This window comes from Bos javanicus, chromosome 27 (genome assembly GCF_032452875.1).
Source record: "Bos javanicus breed banteng chromosome 27, ARS-OSU_banteng_1.0, whole genome shotgun sequence".
NCBI classification, from domain to species: Eukaryota; Metazoa; Chordata; class Mammalia; order Artiodactyla; family Bovidae; genus Bos; species Bos javanicus.
Genome location: NC_083894.1, coordinates 15,215,161 through 15,227,467, shown reverse-complemented (window position 1 = coordinate 15,227,467; position 12,307 = coordinate 15,215,161). Strand labels below are relative to the sequence as shown.

Sequence of the window (12,307 nt, the reverse complement as noted above, 5' to 3'; positions counted from 1 at the left end):
GACTGTTATAAGTAGACATTTGACCAATCCCCCAAAATATATCCGTTCCAGTGGGGCACGTTATATTTGGAATTTCTTTATTTGGGGGCATATGTGGTAGTGGTGACCTGTGGCCAATGTGAATGGGTGAGGCCTGGCTCTAGTCTTATGGGTTAAAAAAAATCAGTCTAGCCCTAAACTTGCCTGGGAAAGCTGTGTGTCCCACTCTTGGACAACTTTAAGAAGGTGAACAGAGAATGGTTGAGTATAGAATTATTCAACTTGCCTCAGCTATTTCATTAAGTCAGCTTTCAAAACATAGAGCATCTCTGTTCCCTTTCTCCTTTTAAAATCTTTTTGGAAATTGACCTGGGGAGCCACGGAATCACTTTAGTGAAAATTCAGCGGGTTTAAGGTGTTCTTTGCTTCCTTGGGAGGAAAAGCCCCAAGGCAGCGGATGGGGATAAATTCCCATGGAACTACTTGTTCTGTGTGTCCGGGGTCCTGCAGTGACCCAGGTGGTCCTTCTGTGGCTCATACTCAGGATGAGGAGATGGTCCTAGGGCAGTGACCATGGTCAGAAATTCCCGCGTGGAATGAGGTTGGGCCTGTGGACTTTGGCACCACTGTGGAGCTTCTGTAGCTCCTCTCTCTATGGAGAGCCCGACTGCTCATTTAGCTCCAGAGGGGATGGTTTAAGCAAACCTAGCTTTAGGTACTTTGCCAGCCAGGGTTAAGGAGCAAGAATCCAGTGGGTTTGGAGAGGCCCGTTGAAAGAACAGCACACGGCCTGGCCGCTGCTCTCTTGCTGCTCCCGAGGCCCAGCTCTGCCCAGCTAGTGCCAGACAAAGAGGGTGCTTTCAGGGCTCTGTAAAGAGCCTATTGTGCAGGGGAGGAGGTGGAGCAAGGAACGGCAGTGTCTTGCCAGCTCGGCCTGCTGCTTTAAGGCGAGATGTCAGGACTTCCTCGTTTGCCGCTGCCGGGGCAAGGGTGCTATTTATGTGGGCTTGTTGGAGGGCTGCATTCTTGGTGAAGTAGTCCGTCAAACCGCTGTTACTCAACTGGATGAAAGCTTGAGGACCTTTAGAAGGAGAGAAACATCCACCTCACTCATTTTGGGGGTTTATAAATGACACAAAGGAAATAAAATGCTAATGTAAGTATCTGTTTGCAGAATCACCGGAGCTGTGTGCGTGTGTGTGTGTGTGTGTGTGTCCTTAGAAAACGATGCTCTTGTGAGTCACACAGAAAGTGACCCTGAGCCACTCTTTTCCTGGTGCAAATAGAATGGTAAGAGGTGAACCTTTGTGTACAGTGGGTCTTGAACCTGCATGCTCCGAGGCTGGGGGTGAAGGGGGAAGATGCTAGCAGCTCTGAGGGACATGGAGGGTGTGATGGATTTCAGACGCTGAGCTCTCCTATTGATAATACCGTGGCATGTATGTTCTAGAGGGATCTGTAGAGGCTGCCTGCTGTCATGATTCCTAACCTGGGGCGTGGACTGCAGGGACCTTGTGAGCCCCAGGTGCACAGAAGAGTGTGCATGTCCTGAGTAGAGAGAGTCAGCTGCCCAGCAGAGGGTAAGAATGAATCCTGTCGAGGAAAAAGTGTGAATGTAGTTGGGCTGGTGTCCACGTCTTGGGAGATACCTTTGGGAAGCCTTGGAAATGTCCAGCCTCAGTTTCCTCATCAGATTTTATATTGTGATGTTTAGATAAGACACACGACGTGAAAACCTTTCCAAAACACAAAATTGATACTGTGTGGTTTATCTCTTTTTCCCAAAGTTCAGGCAGCTGGATACTAGGACTTGTGTTTTTCGACAGTCATGCAGTCGGTTTTGATTCCCCTGCCTCTACATCTGTTTCCATCTATTTGAAGGCGTCCTTCACTCTGGTTCTTTGTGTTGAGCTCCTGCCAGGTTTTTGCCACCCTTGGGATGTTCCCTGCCATCCGTAGTGTTAGACTCCAGCTCTATAGGAGAGTCGAGAGACTCAACTGAGCAAGCTCACGTTCTGTAGCTGTGGGAGTAGCTTTACAGAAGGAGAGGCAGGCTGTCACTAGTCCCGTGTCATCAAGAAATACTGGCTGCTTAAGCCTTTAAGCTGATTAAATCATGTTCTTAGCAAGCAGTACCATGAGTATATAGCCTGGCTATAAAAACTTCCTGAGATGATGATGTAGAAATTTGCTTTTCAAAAAAATTAAGGAAACTATTCCAGCTAAAGCACCGTTGGAACAGTAATAAAATCTGGGTTTTGTTTATTTTACTACTTGTTGACTAGTACGTGTGTCTTGTGATACTTATAGAAGACCTGATGCAACTTTTTAAAGCCCGGTGTTTGTGTTCACCTTGAGCATTTAAAGGCTATTTATTGTAGGCAATTTTCTTTGCATGTAGGTCTGCCTCCATTTCTAAATAGCCTAAAAGCTTTTTCCTTAAAAGTAGTTAATCAGAAGGGAAATGATTTATAATGCCCCCCATTCACATTTAAGAGTTGTTCCTTACGTGGTCCTGTATGAGATATTGGGTTTGTTCTTCATTGCGTGGACTATAGTTTTCCCATGTACGACGTTAGCCAGTTTGTTCAGCAGAGTTGATTTGCACCTTTTTACCTAGCTGCCATCTAAGAAGTGGGAATTAAACTGATACTGAAGCTCCAATACTTTGGTCACCTGATGTGAAGAGCCAGCTCATTGGAAAAAGACCCAGATGCTGGGAAAGACTGAGGGCAAGAGGAGAAGGGGGTGACAGAGGATGAGATGGTTGGATGACATCACCAAGTCAATGGACATGAGTTTGAGCAAGCTCCAGGAGATGGTGAAGGACAGAAAAGCCTGGTGTGATGCAGGTCATGGGGTCGCAAAGAGTCGGACATGATTAAGTGACTGAACAGCAACGATAACCTTGTTGTCATCACCCTGTAAAGATAAAGAGTTTAGCTGGATTTAACTCCTTAGCCTTACAGATTAGTACCTAGTAAAAAGTTTTTGCAGGGATGCTACTGAATCAGCAGTTTTCTGTTTTGTTTGTTTGTTTGTTTTTAAGTTTTCTTTCCTAGATTTATTTCTAGAAATAGACTTATTTCTTTTTTAGTACAATGCCGGCTACTTGTAGCTTGGCTATTACCGATGCTTAAGATAAAAAAGTTAATCACTTGTTTATGACAGTGTTTGTTTTATGGGGGGATGATTTAATATTCTCTCACAGGGCTGTGAGTCTGTTGAACAACTCCTGTAAATTCACATGAAATAATGAAAATTATTTCAGGGACTTTGGGGAGACAAGAGGGAAGGGCAGGGATGTGTGTAATAAACTTTAAGTGCCATGGATGATGAAGACAGCCAGAATGATTAGAGGGAAAAGGAGGTATGCACATTTTATGCATAATGTTTCTGTGCATCCGTGGAATTGCAATACTGTTTATGAAATCTAACCACTTGGGGCTACTAGGACCTGGACTCTGTCTGCCTATCTTTAAAGTCTCGGTGTCAACACCCTCTCCTCAGAGGGGTCTTCCCTGATCACTGGATCTTAACAGTGCTAACACCCCACCTGCAAACAGATAACTGCTTTTTTTAAAGTTTGTATCTCCCTCACTTGAACTTGGGCAGACTCCGGGAGATGGTGAGGGACAGGGAAGCCTGGCGTGCTGCAGTCCACGGGGTCACAAAGAGTCGGACACGACTTGGTGACTGAACAACAACAGTCTCCCCCAGTAGCTGGTTAACCTATTGAGAGCCCTGACCAGGTCATGGGCACCGTCTTCCAGCCCTTAGCCTACACTAGATGCTCACATTTGGTGAATGGCTGGGGTAGGTCAGTCCGAGCTATGAATTCATCTAGAAGAAATCTGCTGTCAGTGTACGGCTGACAATCAGTTCCTTTCTTGATCTGTCTCATGTCTGTTTGACATGACCACCCAGCATTTGATCATTCATTTCAGTGTTTTGTTTTGTTTCTTAAATATGCCCATTGTCTCTCTTGACTGGGGAGGCGAGCAGAAAGAAACCAGTGTCTGCCTTTGGAACTGGCACCAGCAGTGACACTAACTGATGCCTGTCCCTGCCCATGGGTGGAGCAGTGGGGTGACTGCTCCCAGCTTCTCATTGGCCCACCCTCCACCGTCTGTTCTCCTGAGAAGTCACGTATGGATTTTGTCTGCTAGTTACCTTTAGCCCAGTGGGCAGCAGCACAGGACTGGGCATGTGACGAATGCCCGGAGAGACCTTGGCAGGCTGTGCAGGCAACGGCTGAGCGCGTACACCCCTAGCCCTGCCCCCACCCCCGTGTCCTGGTCCCTTTCTGAGGTTGGTGTGTCACCCAGCAGTCAGCTGTCGGTGGCACAGACGGTGAGTGCGTTCTCTCCGCAGTGGTGACCTGAAGAAATGCACTTAACCTGCTTCTTCTCTGTTGTCGTGTTAAAGCTAGAAATTGTCTGTGTCTGTGTATATGTGTGTGTCTTTTCTGTACGCCTGCCCCAGGCTGTGGGAGCACAAGGCTGGCTGTGACATTGCCTTCTAGAAGTACTGATGGCCAGGGAAAGTTCTTGGTATTCTGTGACTGTGAAGATATTTATACAATAATATAGATTTAAATTTGAAGAGGATTTCTGTATCTGAGGGGGAGAAAAACTACTTTCAGTCTTGGGACCTAGCTATTTAAAAGAACATATAGTAAGGAGCTCAAACATACTGTCTGAATTTATGATAAAGGTTACCACTTACCGCATTACAGGGGAGTTTTCTGAGAAGTCTTTCAGATAGTTTACTAGGATTTCCTGCCATATGTGTGCCAGACATACTTGAGAGTAGTTACTGATCAATCATTTTTTAATTAGAATTATTATTTGTTCTCTGTACTGCACATTAATTTTTTATATCATTATATGTATATAAATTGTCTATAATATTCAGTTAGAGGCTTTTCTATATATGTGTGTGTGTGTGTGTGGCTGTTCATCTGATTTTCTTCTGTGTATTTTGGCTTCTTAATTTTGCATGTAAACTCCTTGTAGATAAGTGTCAGTTTTTATTACCTGTATCTCTTATTGTTCCTCATGCAGGAGAAATATAGAATATTAGTAGAGGAAATAATAATAATGCTCAGCTTAATTGAACTCATTGTGATGCCTTGCACCATTCTAAATTCTTTATGTGAACCATAAAAGCCCTATGAGATAGGTGCTGTTTTTACTGATGAAGAGACTGAGGACAGAGAGGGGAGTGATTTGTCCCCAGTTATTCAGCAAATGAACCAGGGAGGCAGGATTTGGCTCTAGAATCTGGAATCTTAAGTACTATTTTACACTTTCTTTCAAATACTATTCTGTAATCTCTCTAGATAGTTGCTGAATGAATCTCTCTAGATATTTATGCACACCCTTTTATTATTTAGCTGTAATAGCTTGAGGAATATAAAAGACACTGTTTTATCAGGATAACTGATTCCAGTTTCCCCTACATCTACGTGGCTGCTTTTATGCTACAAAGAGTGTGGGGAAGGTGAGAGACACCCCACACACACCCTGAAACCCAGCGTGACCTGTTTCACCAGCTGGGGAGCTTGTGCTGCATTTTGTGAGAAGACGTGAAAACTGATGGCCCTCGGGTGGTTTGGGCGTGTGTCTGCCTCTTTGTCCTTCTCCCCATCTGCCTTGATAATGAGAGTTGAGTGTATTTGATCAGGTGGCAGAGAACAGGGAGAGAATGTAAGACAAGAAAATGGTAACTCATGCCCCTTATGTTACCATTTTACAGCAAGAATTCTGAGTGGCTAAGTCTTTTGAATGGGGATAATGAGAACTTTACACAAGCCAACAGAGTAAAATGAATTCCTAAAGTGCTTTTAGAAAAGTGAGATTTGCCAGCCAGGAGAAGACGGCCTGAGCCATCAGCCCGTGGCTCTAATGCCCCCGTTGATGAGCCAACCATCAAGCTGATGGTCATCGGCCTTGGGGAGTTTGTCACAGCATCCCTCCTCCCTGGAATGAACATGACCTTTTTCTCTCCCACAGACTGTGGCTTAGGACGCTGCCAACCCAGGATGATGCAAGCCCACGAGCTGTTCCAGTACTTTCGGCTGCCAGAGCTGCTTGACTTCCGGCAGTACGTGCGCACCCTTCCAACCAACACGCTCATGGGCTTCGGCGCGTTCGCGGCGCTCACCACCTTCTGGTACGCCACGCGGCCACGGGCCCTGAAGCCTCCATGCGACCTGGCCATGCAGTCAGTGGAGGTGCCGGTAAGTGGAACCTGGCCGCCCCCAGGTTTCCCGCCTCTCTCCCCAGTTTCTAGGCCCCATCATGGTGACATCCAGCAGGATCACAATCCCAAGCAAATATTTGTTTTCCAGGGCACTTTGCAAACTGAAATGTGCTCCCCAGACAGGACTTCAGCAGCGATGAGAGGAAGAGGTCAAAATATAGGGCAGAGGGATGCACGTGGTGGTGCTGGTTAGGTGTCTGCCCACGTTACACACGGAGCAGAGGCTCATCCCCAAATTGCATGGGGCTTCTGCCCACCGCTGGGCAGTGCGCTTTGCCCAGAGGGCCCTGAGAGGGGAGAAGGCAAGCACAGGGTCCCCTCCCTCAGCCAAGAAGAGGGCTGTCAGTTGTTAGAGAAAGAAGGATTTCACCTGTGATTGTCTGATACCTGGAGAACATCATGCAGAGGTTGAAAGGGACTCGGGCATTTCTACTAATGATAGAATGAGGCCAGCCTAGGAGCCTTCAGGAATAATGGAGCCACAGAATTTAGGATGGGCGAGAAAAAACAAGGACATCCAACAAGATGTTGGACATCCAACAAGACGTCAAACAAGGACTTCAACAAGAAGTCGAGTTCAGTACCGTGGTTGCCGTTTAACTTGGGCGAACGAAAGGTCATGCTCTCATTGTTGTAAAAATCTAGGCAGTGAGTGATGTTCCATAATTAGGGCTTCCTGGATGGGATGAGAGGGCAGTCTAAAGGTTCTTCCAGAAGGATTCTTTTCTCAGTGCGCCCACTCTACCTTCCTCTCCTTGCACATCCCTTAAAAGGTCAGCAGCAAAGATGAAGCAGCCTGGCGTTCACAGATGCTTTGACTCTTCACCTGCTCTGCTTTGACGTTTCCTGCTTTCCCCTCCCCAAGTCAGATTTCATTTTCAGGACTTATGACTTGCAAAAGAACATTGTGAAAGACAGAATCACCTCATTTACCTTTAGCTATGTGGTGAAAGGTCACCCGCGCCCCCCCGCCAACCCCCCAACCCAGGCTGTTGGCCATGAGGGGGAAAGTGTGTCCTTCCAAATAAACCCGTGCCTGATTAATACCTTTTTGTTATTTAAAGGGTTTCGCTTCTTTAATTTCAGACTGTCTCTTGGATTCATTCATGTGAAACTCTTAAAATATATAGAAAATATCAGTCTAATTCATGCCAAAATGTAAAAATAGAATGAACTATTGCTGAGGCAAGTTGACTTTGTACTTCATTTCTAGTTAGCAGATGAACTTGGTATTTCACAACAGCTAATCGTATACCAATCGTGAGAAGAATTTAATTTTTCCTAGTGTGTGTGGAGTTTCTGGCATCTCTTCTCTTCTGGCAGAGGACCCGGTATCTCATAGTAGCATTGCCATCACTAGGAAAACAGTCCTTGGCAAGTGCAAATTTAAGATATTTATAATTTAGCAGTAACTGTAAAAAGTAAAAAAGCCAAATTCTTTTGTATGAGAAATTGGAGAGGCAATGTGTTTTTTAAGTTCCAGCTTAGAGTAAAGTCAATGAGCCTTTTTAAAATAATCATGCATCTTCTTTAGAGAACAATTTGAAACTTCAGATAAATAGAAAGAAAATTAAAATCTCAAATTCTACAACTTGGTATAGGGGCTTCCTGACTTTGCTCTTTATAGGAATAGTAGATTTAGCTCTGATTTTCAGAACGTGTAGGTCTTAGGAAGAGGTACAAAATTTGCTTTGCATTTCTAAAAAAGAACTTAAAATATTGAACTTAAGATTAGCTTGGGAGTTATGACACTTAATAATTATAGATGCTTATATATTGCTAGGATTGTCATATGGGCTTCCATGGCAGCAGTAGGAGCTTAATTCATTAAGTATTAGTCCAGAGCCTGTCTATCTTAGGCTGTCATAGGGGCTGATCACCAGATTAAAGTCTTCTTGCTTTGTTCATACTTTAAAGTCAAGTAAGCACCATTTGCACAACCCCGTTCTCACACCCCCTCCCATGTCACATGAACAGTTTTTTCACCCTCCTCTTTCCGTAAACTTCACGTGGCTATTAAAATGAGAAGAATCTGCCCTTTTGGGTTTGGCTGCATCTTATCATTATCCACACTAGCTGTTTCCCAATTACACCATTTTTTTTTTTTTAAAGCAGCAGCACAGAAGTTCTAAATAAGTTAAAGTTTCTAAAATTTCCTTTTACAAATCAGGATAATAAAGAAGATGTTAGCACCCGTGCTACAGACTTGTGCCAGAAAGAGAATGCAGACACGAGCTATAGAAGGGGACAGAGAATCTGGAGTTGGCCACAGAATCCCAAAAGTCTCTCTTAAATTTTGGAGCCTGATTTGATCAGGACCCTGTTTAGAGAGCTGTTTCCTGTCTGGGGTGCAGCCCCCAGCTGCAACAGTGCAAGTCCAGGAAGAACTCTTCCACAGATTTCTCTGCTTTTCCCCATAACTTTGAGCAGAGCATGGAAGCAAGTTTTTCTGTATTCGTCTGTTTTATTATTATTTTTTAATCACACTCGAGTGATAAGGGAGTTTTCTGGTTTCAACCTGTTCTCTGGGCTTCCCAGGTGGCTCAGTGGTAAAGAATCTGCCTGCCAATTCAGGAGACTTGGGTTCGAGCCCTGGGTGGGAAAGATATGCTGGAGGAAATGGCAACCCACTCCAGTGTTCTTGCCTGGGAAATCCCATAGACAGAGGAGCCTGGGTGGCTACAGTCCCTGAGGTTGCAAAAGCCAAACACAACTTAGTAACTAAAACAACCACCACAAAAGTCTTCTCTGAAATTGAGGTCCCCATGTTCCCCTCGTGAAAACAGTCTTTTCTCGAGTGACCAGAAACCCAGGGGGACTGGTCAGGGCCCAGGCCGTGGTGGTTGCTGTTCCAGGGCATAGGAGAGTGTGTCGGAGCCGGAAAGGACCAGAGAAGCAGGGGGATGTAGCTGAGGTTAACCCGGTCTGCTCTGCTAAGGGCCAGGTAGCCTTGGGCAGGCTCATCCAGCCTGACCTTCAGATTCCTCATCTGGAGAAGAGAAACGACCAGGGCCTTCCCTCCCAGCACGTTGAGAGGCTGTGTAGATACAGGCAGAGATCAACTGAGCCCAAGAGAAGTGTTCAGTAAATGTTGGGTTTCTTTTTCCCTAAAACTCTTCTCTTTAAACTCTTGCATTTTAGAGATGGGAGAACAATGGGAGCCCACCCAGGTGAAATTATACCACATAGTAAGAGGAAGATCTGAAACTCTGTTATGCTGCCTCCTAACAGTGGTTGAAAGTTACGTATTTTAACTAAGATTCTTTGTTTGGGGATGGGAGGAGGGTGTGAGGAGAGGATAAAGCAGAGTAAATAAGGAAGCTTTCCGTTCATGTAGATAAATTTGATGAGCCAGTGGCTAGACCTTCTGAACCCGGGAGCAGACTCTTCTGAAAATGGATTTGCAGGCAAAGGCAGTGGCAGAAATGGAAGGCGGAAAAGGGGCAGGTCAGATAAGAAATGGAGTCTGGGGTTCCCCACCCAAGTTGGATGTAGGATCAGAAACTGTCGAGGACGGGGTGGAGGTGAGGACTAGGGGAGGGACAGAGGACTGGCAGAACCTGGGCAGCAGCAGTCCAAGTGGGTCCTGGTGACTTCTGCCTTCCCTGAGCCAGGTCACAGCAGAACTAGTTGCTGAAGGGGTTGTGGGCCAGAGTTTAAGGGGGTTAGGCAACAAACCAATTGCAAAGTATTGATGAGAACCATTGCCATTGCAGAAGGAGGTGGCAGAACCAGTATGTGAGTTCCTGCAATGTCCTATAGGCATTGAGATGACTATCTTCTTAAATGAAGTCAGGAAGTTTTTTGAGGCCTGCCAGGGGATTGTAATAGAGTGAAATAAGGGAATAAATCATAGCAAGTAAAAACTTTTTTACACCTTCCAGTCCTTAGCCTTTTAAAGGCTTCATTTGAAGAATATCAGAACTTGTTTTAAAAATGTATCTCAAGGGAGACTTCCCTGGCGGTCCAGTGGTTAGGACTCCACGTTTTCACTGCAGGGGCCTCAGGTTCAACCCCTGGATGGGGAACTAAGATCCAGCAAGCCACACAGTGCGGCCAAAAATAAAACTGTACCTCTGGTAATAACTTAAGAGTCACTGTTTAAACTTGTTACCAGGCCTTGGCTTAGTGTGGGTTCACCTCTTTTAGTAGGCAGAACAAGTTCATTGGGTATAACTTATCTCCATGTTGGATGACTTCACTCCAAATGACCTCATGACATCCAGGTCACTTGTTGGCTGGGTGACTCTTTCACGTGAAAGGTTGAGATTTAAGCATTCATGTGTTGGGGTTTGTATGGTGAGGAACTTACATTAGTATTTGAATCCTGTGCTGCTAAAAAATCGAGTATGGAGGCTGTGACCCTCTGGATTCAGTTCTCCCTGCTCACAGAGAGTAGGCATGAAACTGGCATTCACTGGCATTTGTTCAGCAAGTTCATGGTGCTCACAGGACACAGGAGGAAGAGGCTGCTGCCCTTGCGGAGTGGACGGCCCAGCAGGGAGGACCGCCGTGGAGAGGTCCTTCCTAAGAGTCACATGAGTGACTTATTTTCATGCCATGAAACTAGAACCATGGTTCCTCGTCAGAGAAGAACTTGAAGGAAGCAACCTAAATGGAGCACACCAGACCCCTGGAAGCCATGCTCAGTAAATTGCAAGGCTTTGAAATTCAAAAGTTCCCATCCACTGAGGCCTTCTGGATGCCATGGGTTATCCAGACAAACCTCAGGCCGGGGCCACTGTGACAAGGGATGGCGCTCCTAGTCTGTGTGTACAGGTACCTGTGAGACTGTCGCTGAGTAGGATTTCCCCCGTAGCCAATAGAATCACACTGTCACACAGGCATGGGTGTGAAGACCCATTTGCAAACTGACAAAGCAGTTTCTGCACAAGAAGAGAGCATTGTTTAAAAGTTTGTATGAAGTTCTCACTCTGGACTTATGGAGACGAAGGGGTGATGACAGTGCCCCCCCAAAAAAGAGTTGAACTCCTAGAACCCGTGAGTAGAATGGTGGTTGTCAGGGCTTGAGGGTGGTGCTGGAGGAAACAGGGAGAGGTGGGTGAAAGGGTTCAAGCTGTCAGCTGTCAGAGGAATAAGGTCTGAGGATCTAACGTATGACGAGGTGAAGCTGATAACACTGTATCGCATAATTGAAATTTGCTGAGAGAGTAGAACTTAGGTGTCCCTACCAAAAAAGATTTTAAAATATGAAATATATCAATTACTGAACTCCCTAGTGGCTCAGTTGGTAAAGAATTTGCCTGCAGTGATGCAGGTTTGATCCCTGGGTCAGGAAGATCACCTGGAGAAGGATCTTCTCCAGTAATGGCAAGCCACTCCAGTATTCTTGCCTGGAGAGTTCCATGGACAGAGGAACCTGGTAGGCTGTAATCCATGGGGTTGCAAAGAGTTGGATACAAGTTAGTGAATAAACTGCCACCATGTCATTTATACCTTACCAAAGCTGGAAAAAAAAAAAAAAACACATCAAGAATGACAATGCCTTCTGGACCAGAGTGGAGGGGGCTTGAGCAGTTTGTTGAGTTGGGCAGGATGGGAGGCGGCCGAGTCGGGACCAGCCTTTGGGGAAGCTGCAGGGGAGCAGGGGGAAGGCTGCCCAGGAAGGGCAGGTGCGGCCAGATGGTGGGATCACTCACACCACTGCCACCAGCCCCGTGGGCTCGTGGAGGACTGGCAGGGCCATCTGCAAGGGGCATAATTAGCCTGACGAGTGTGAGCCAGGCCCTCAAGTGGGAGGAAGGGAGGGAGAACAGGGGCAGTCTCGTCCCTGCAGTCATTTGTACAGTAAATACGAACATGAACATGAGCATCACTCTCACCCCCGGAAGCCCGAGAACAGCCGGCTAGCAGGGTGTGTGAGACCTCGGAAGAATCTTTGGGTTTGAGGCTCTGGCTTCGTATCTGTCAGCAGTCCTTGTGTAAACCTGTGTGGGCACTGATGCTCGCTCACTTGCCTCCTGTGACTGCAGGCTCTAGTCCTTTTACCCCTCAGCTGGTTCTTCCCTGCTGTATGGCTGTGCGTGTGGTCAGGTAAAGA

At 46.1% G+C, this 12,307-nt stretch overlaps 1 protein-coding gene across 2 annotated transcripts in view; it reads left to right on the top strand.

The window, feature by feature from the left end:
• The first annotated feature begins 4,252 nt into the window (after positions 1-4,252).
• Positions 4,253-12,307, top strand: part of ACSL1 (acyl-CoA synthetase long chain family member 1) — a 46,004-nt gene continuing 37,949 nt past the window's right edge. The window contains exons 1-2 of one of the 2 annotated variants that reach the window (XM_061404174.1): positions 4,253-4,332; positions 5,997-6,223. In XM_061404174.1, the coding sequence (XP_061260158.1) occupies positions 6,026-6,223 (198 nt within the window). In that variant the 5' untranslated portion in view covers positions 4,253-4,332; positions 5,997-6,025. Of the gene's footprint in view, positions 4,333-5,996; positions 6,224-12,307 lie in introns of those variants that run through there. The other variant, XM_061404173.1, reaches the window with a different exon arrangement.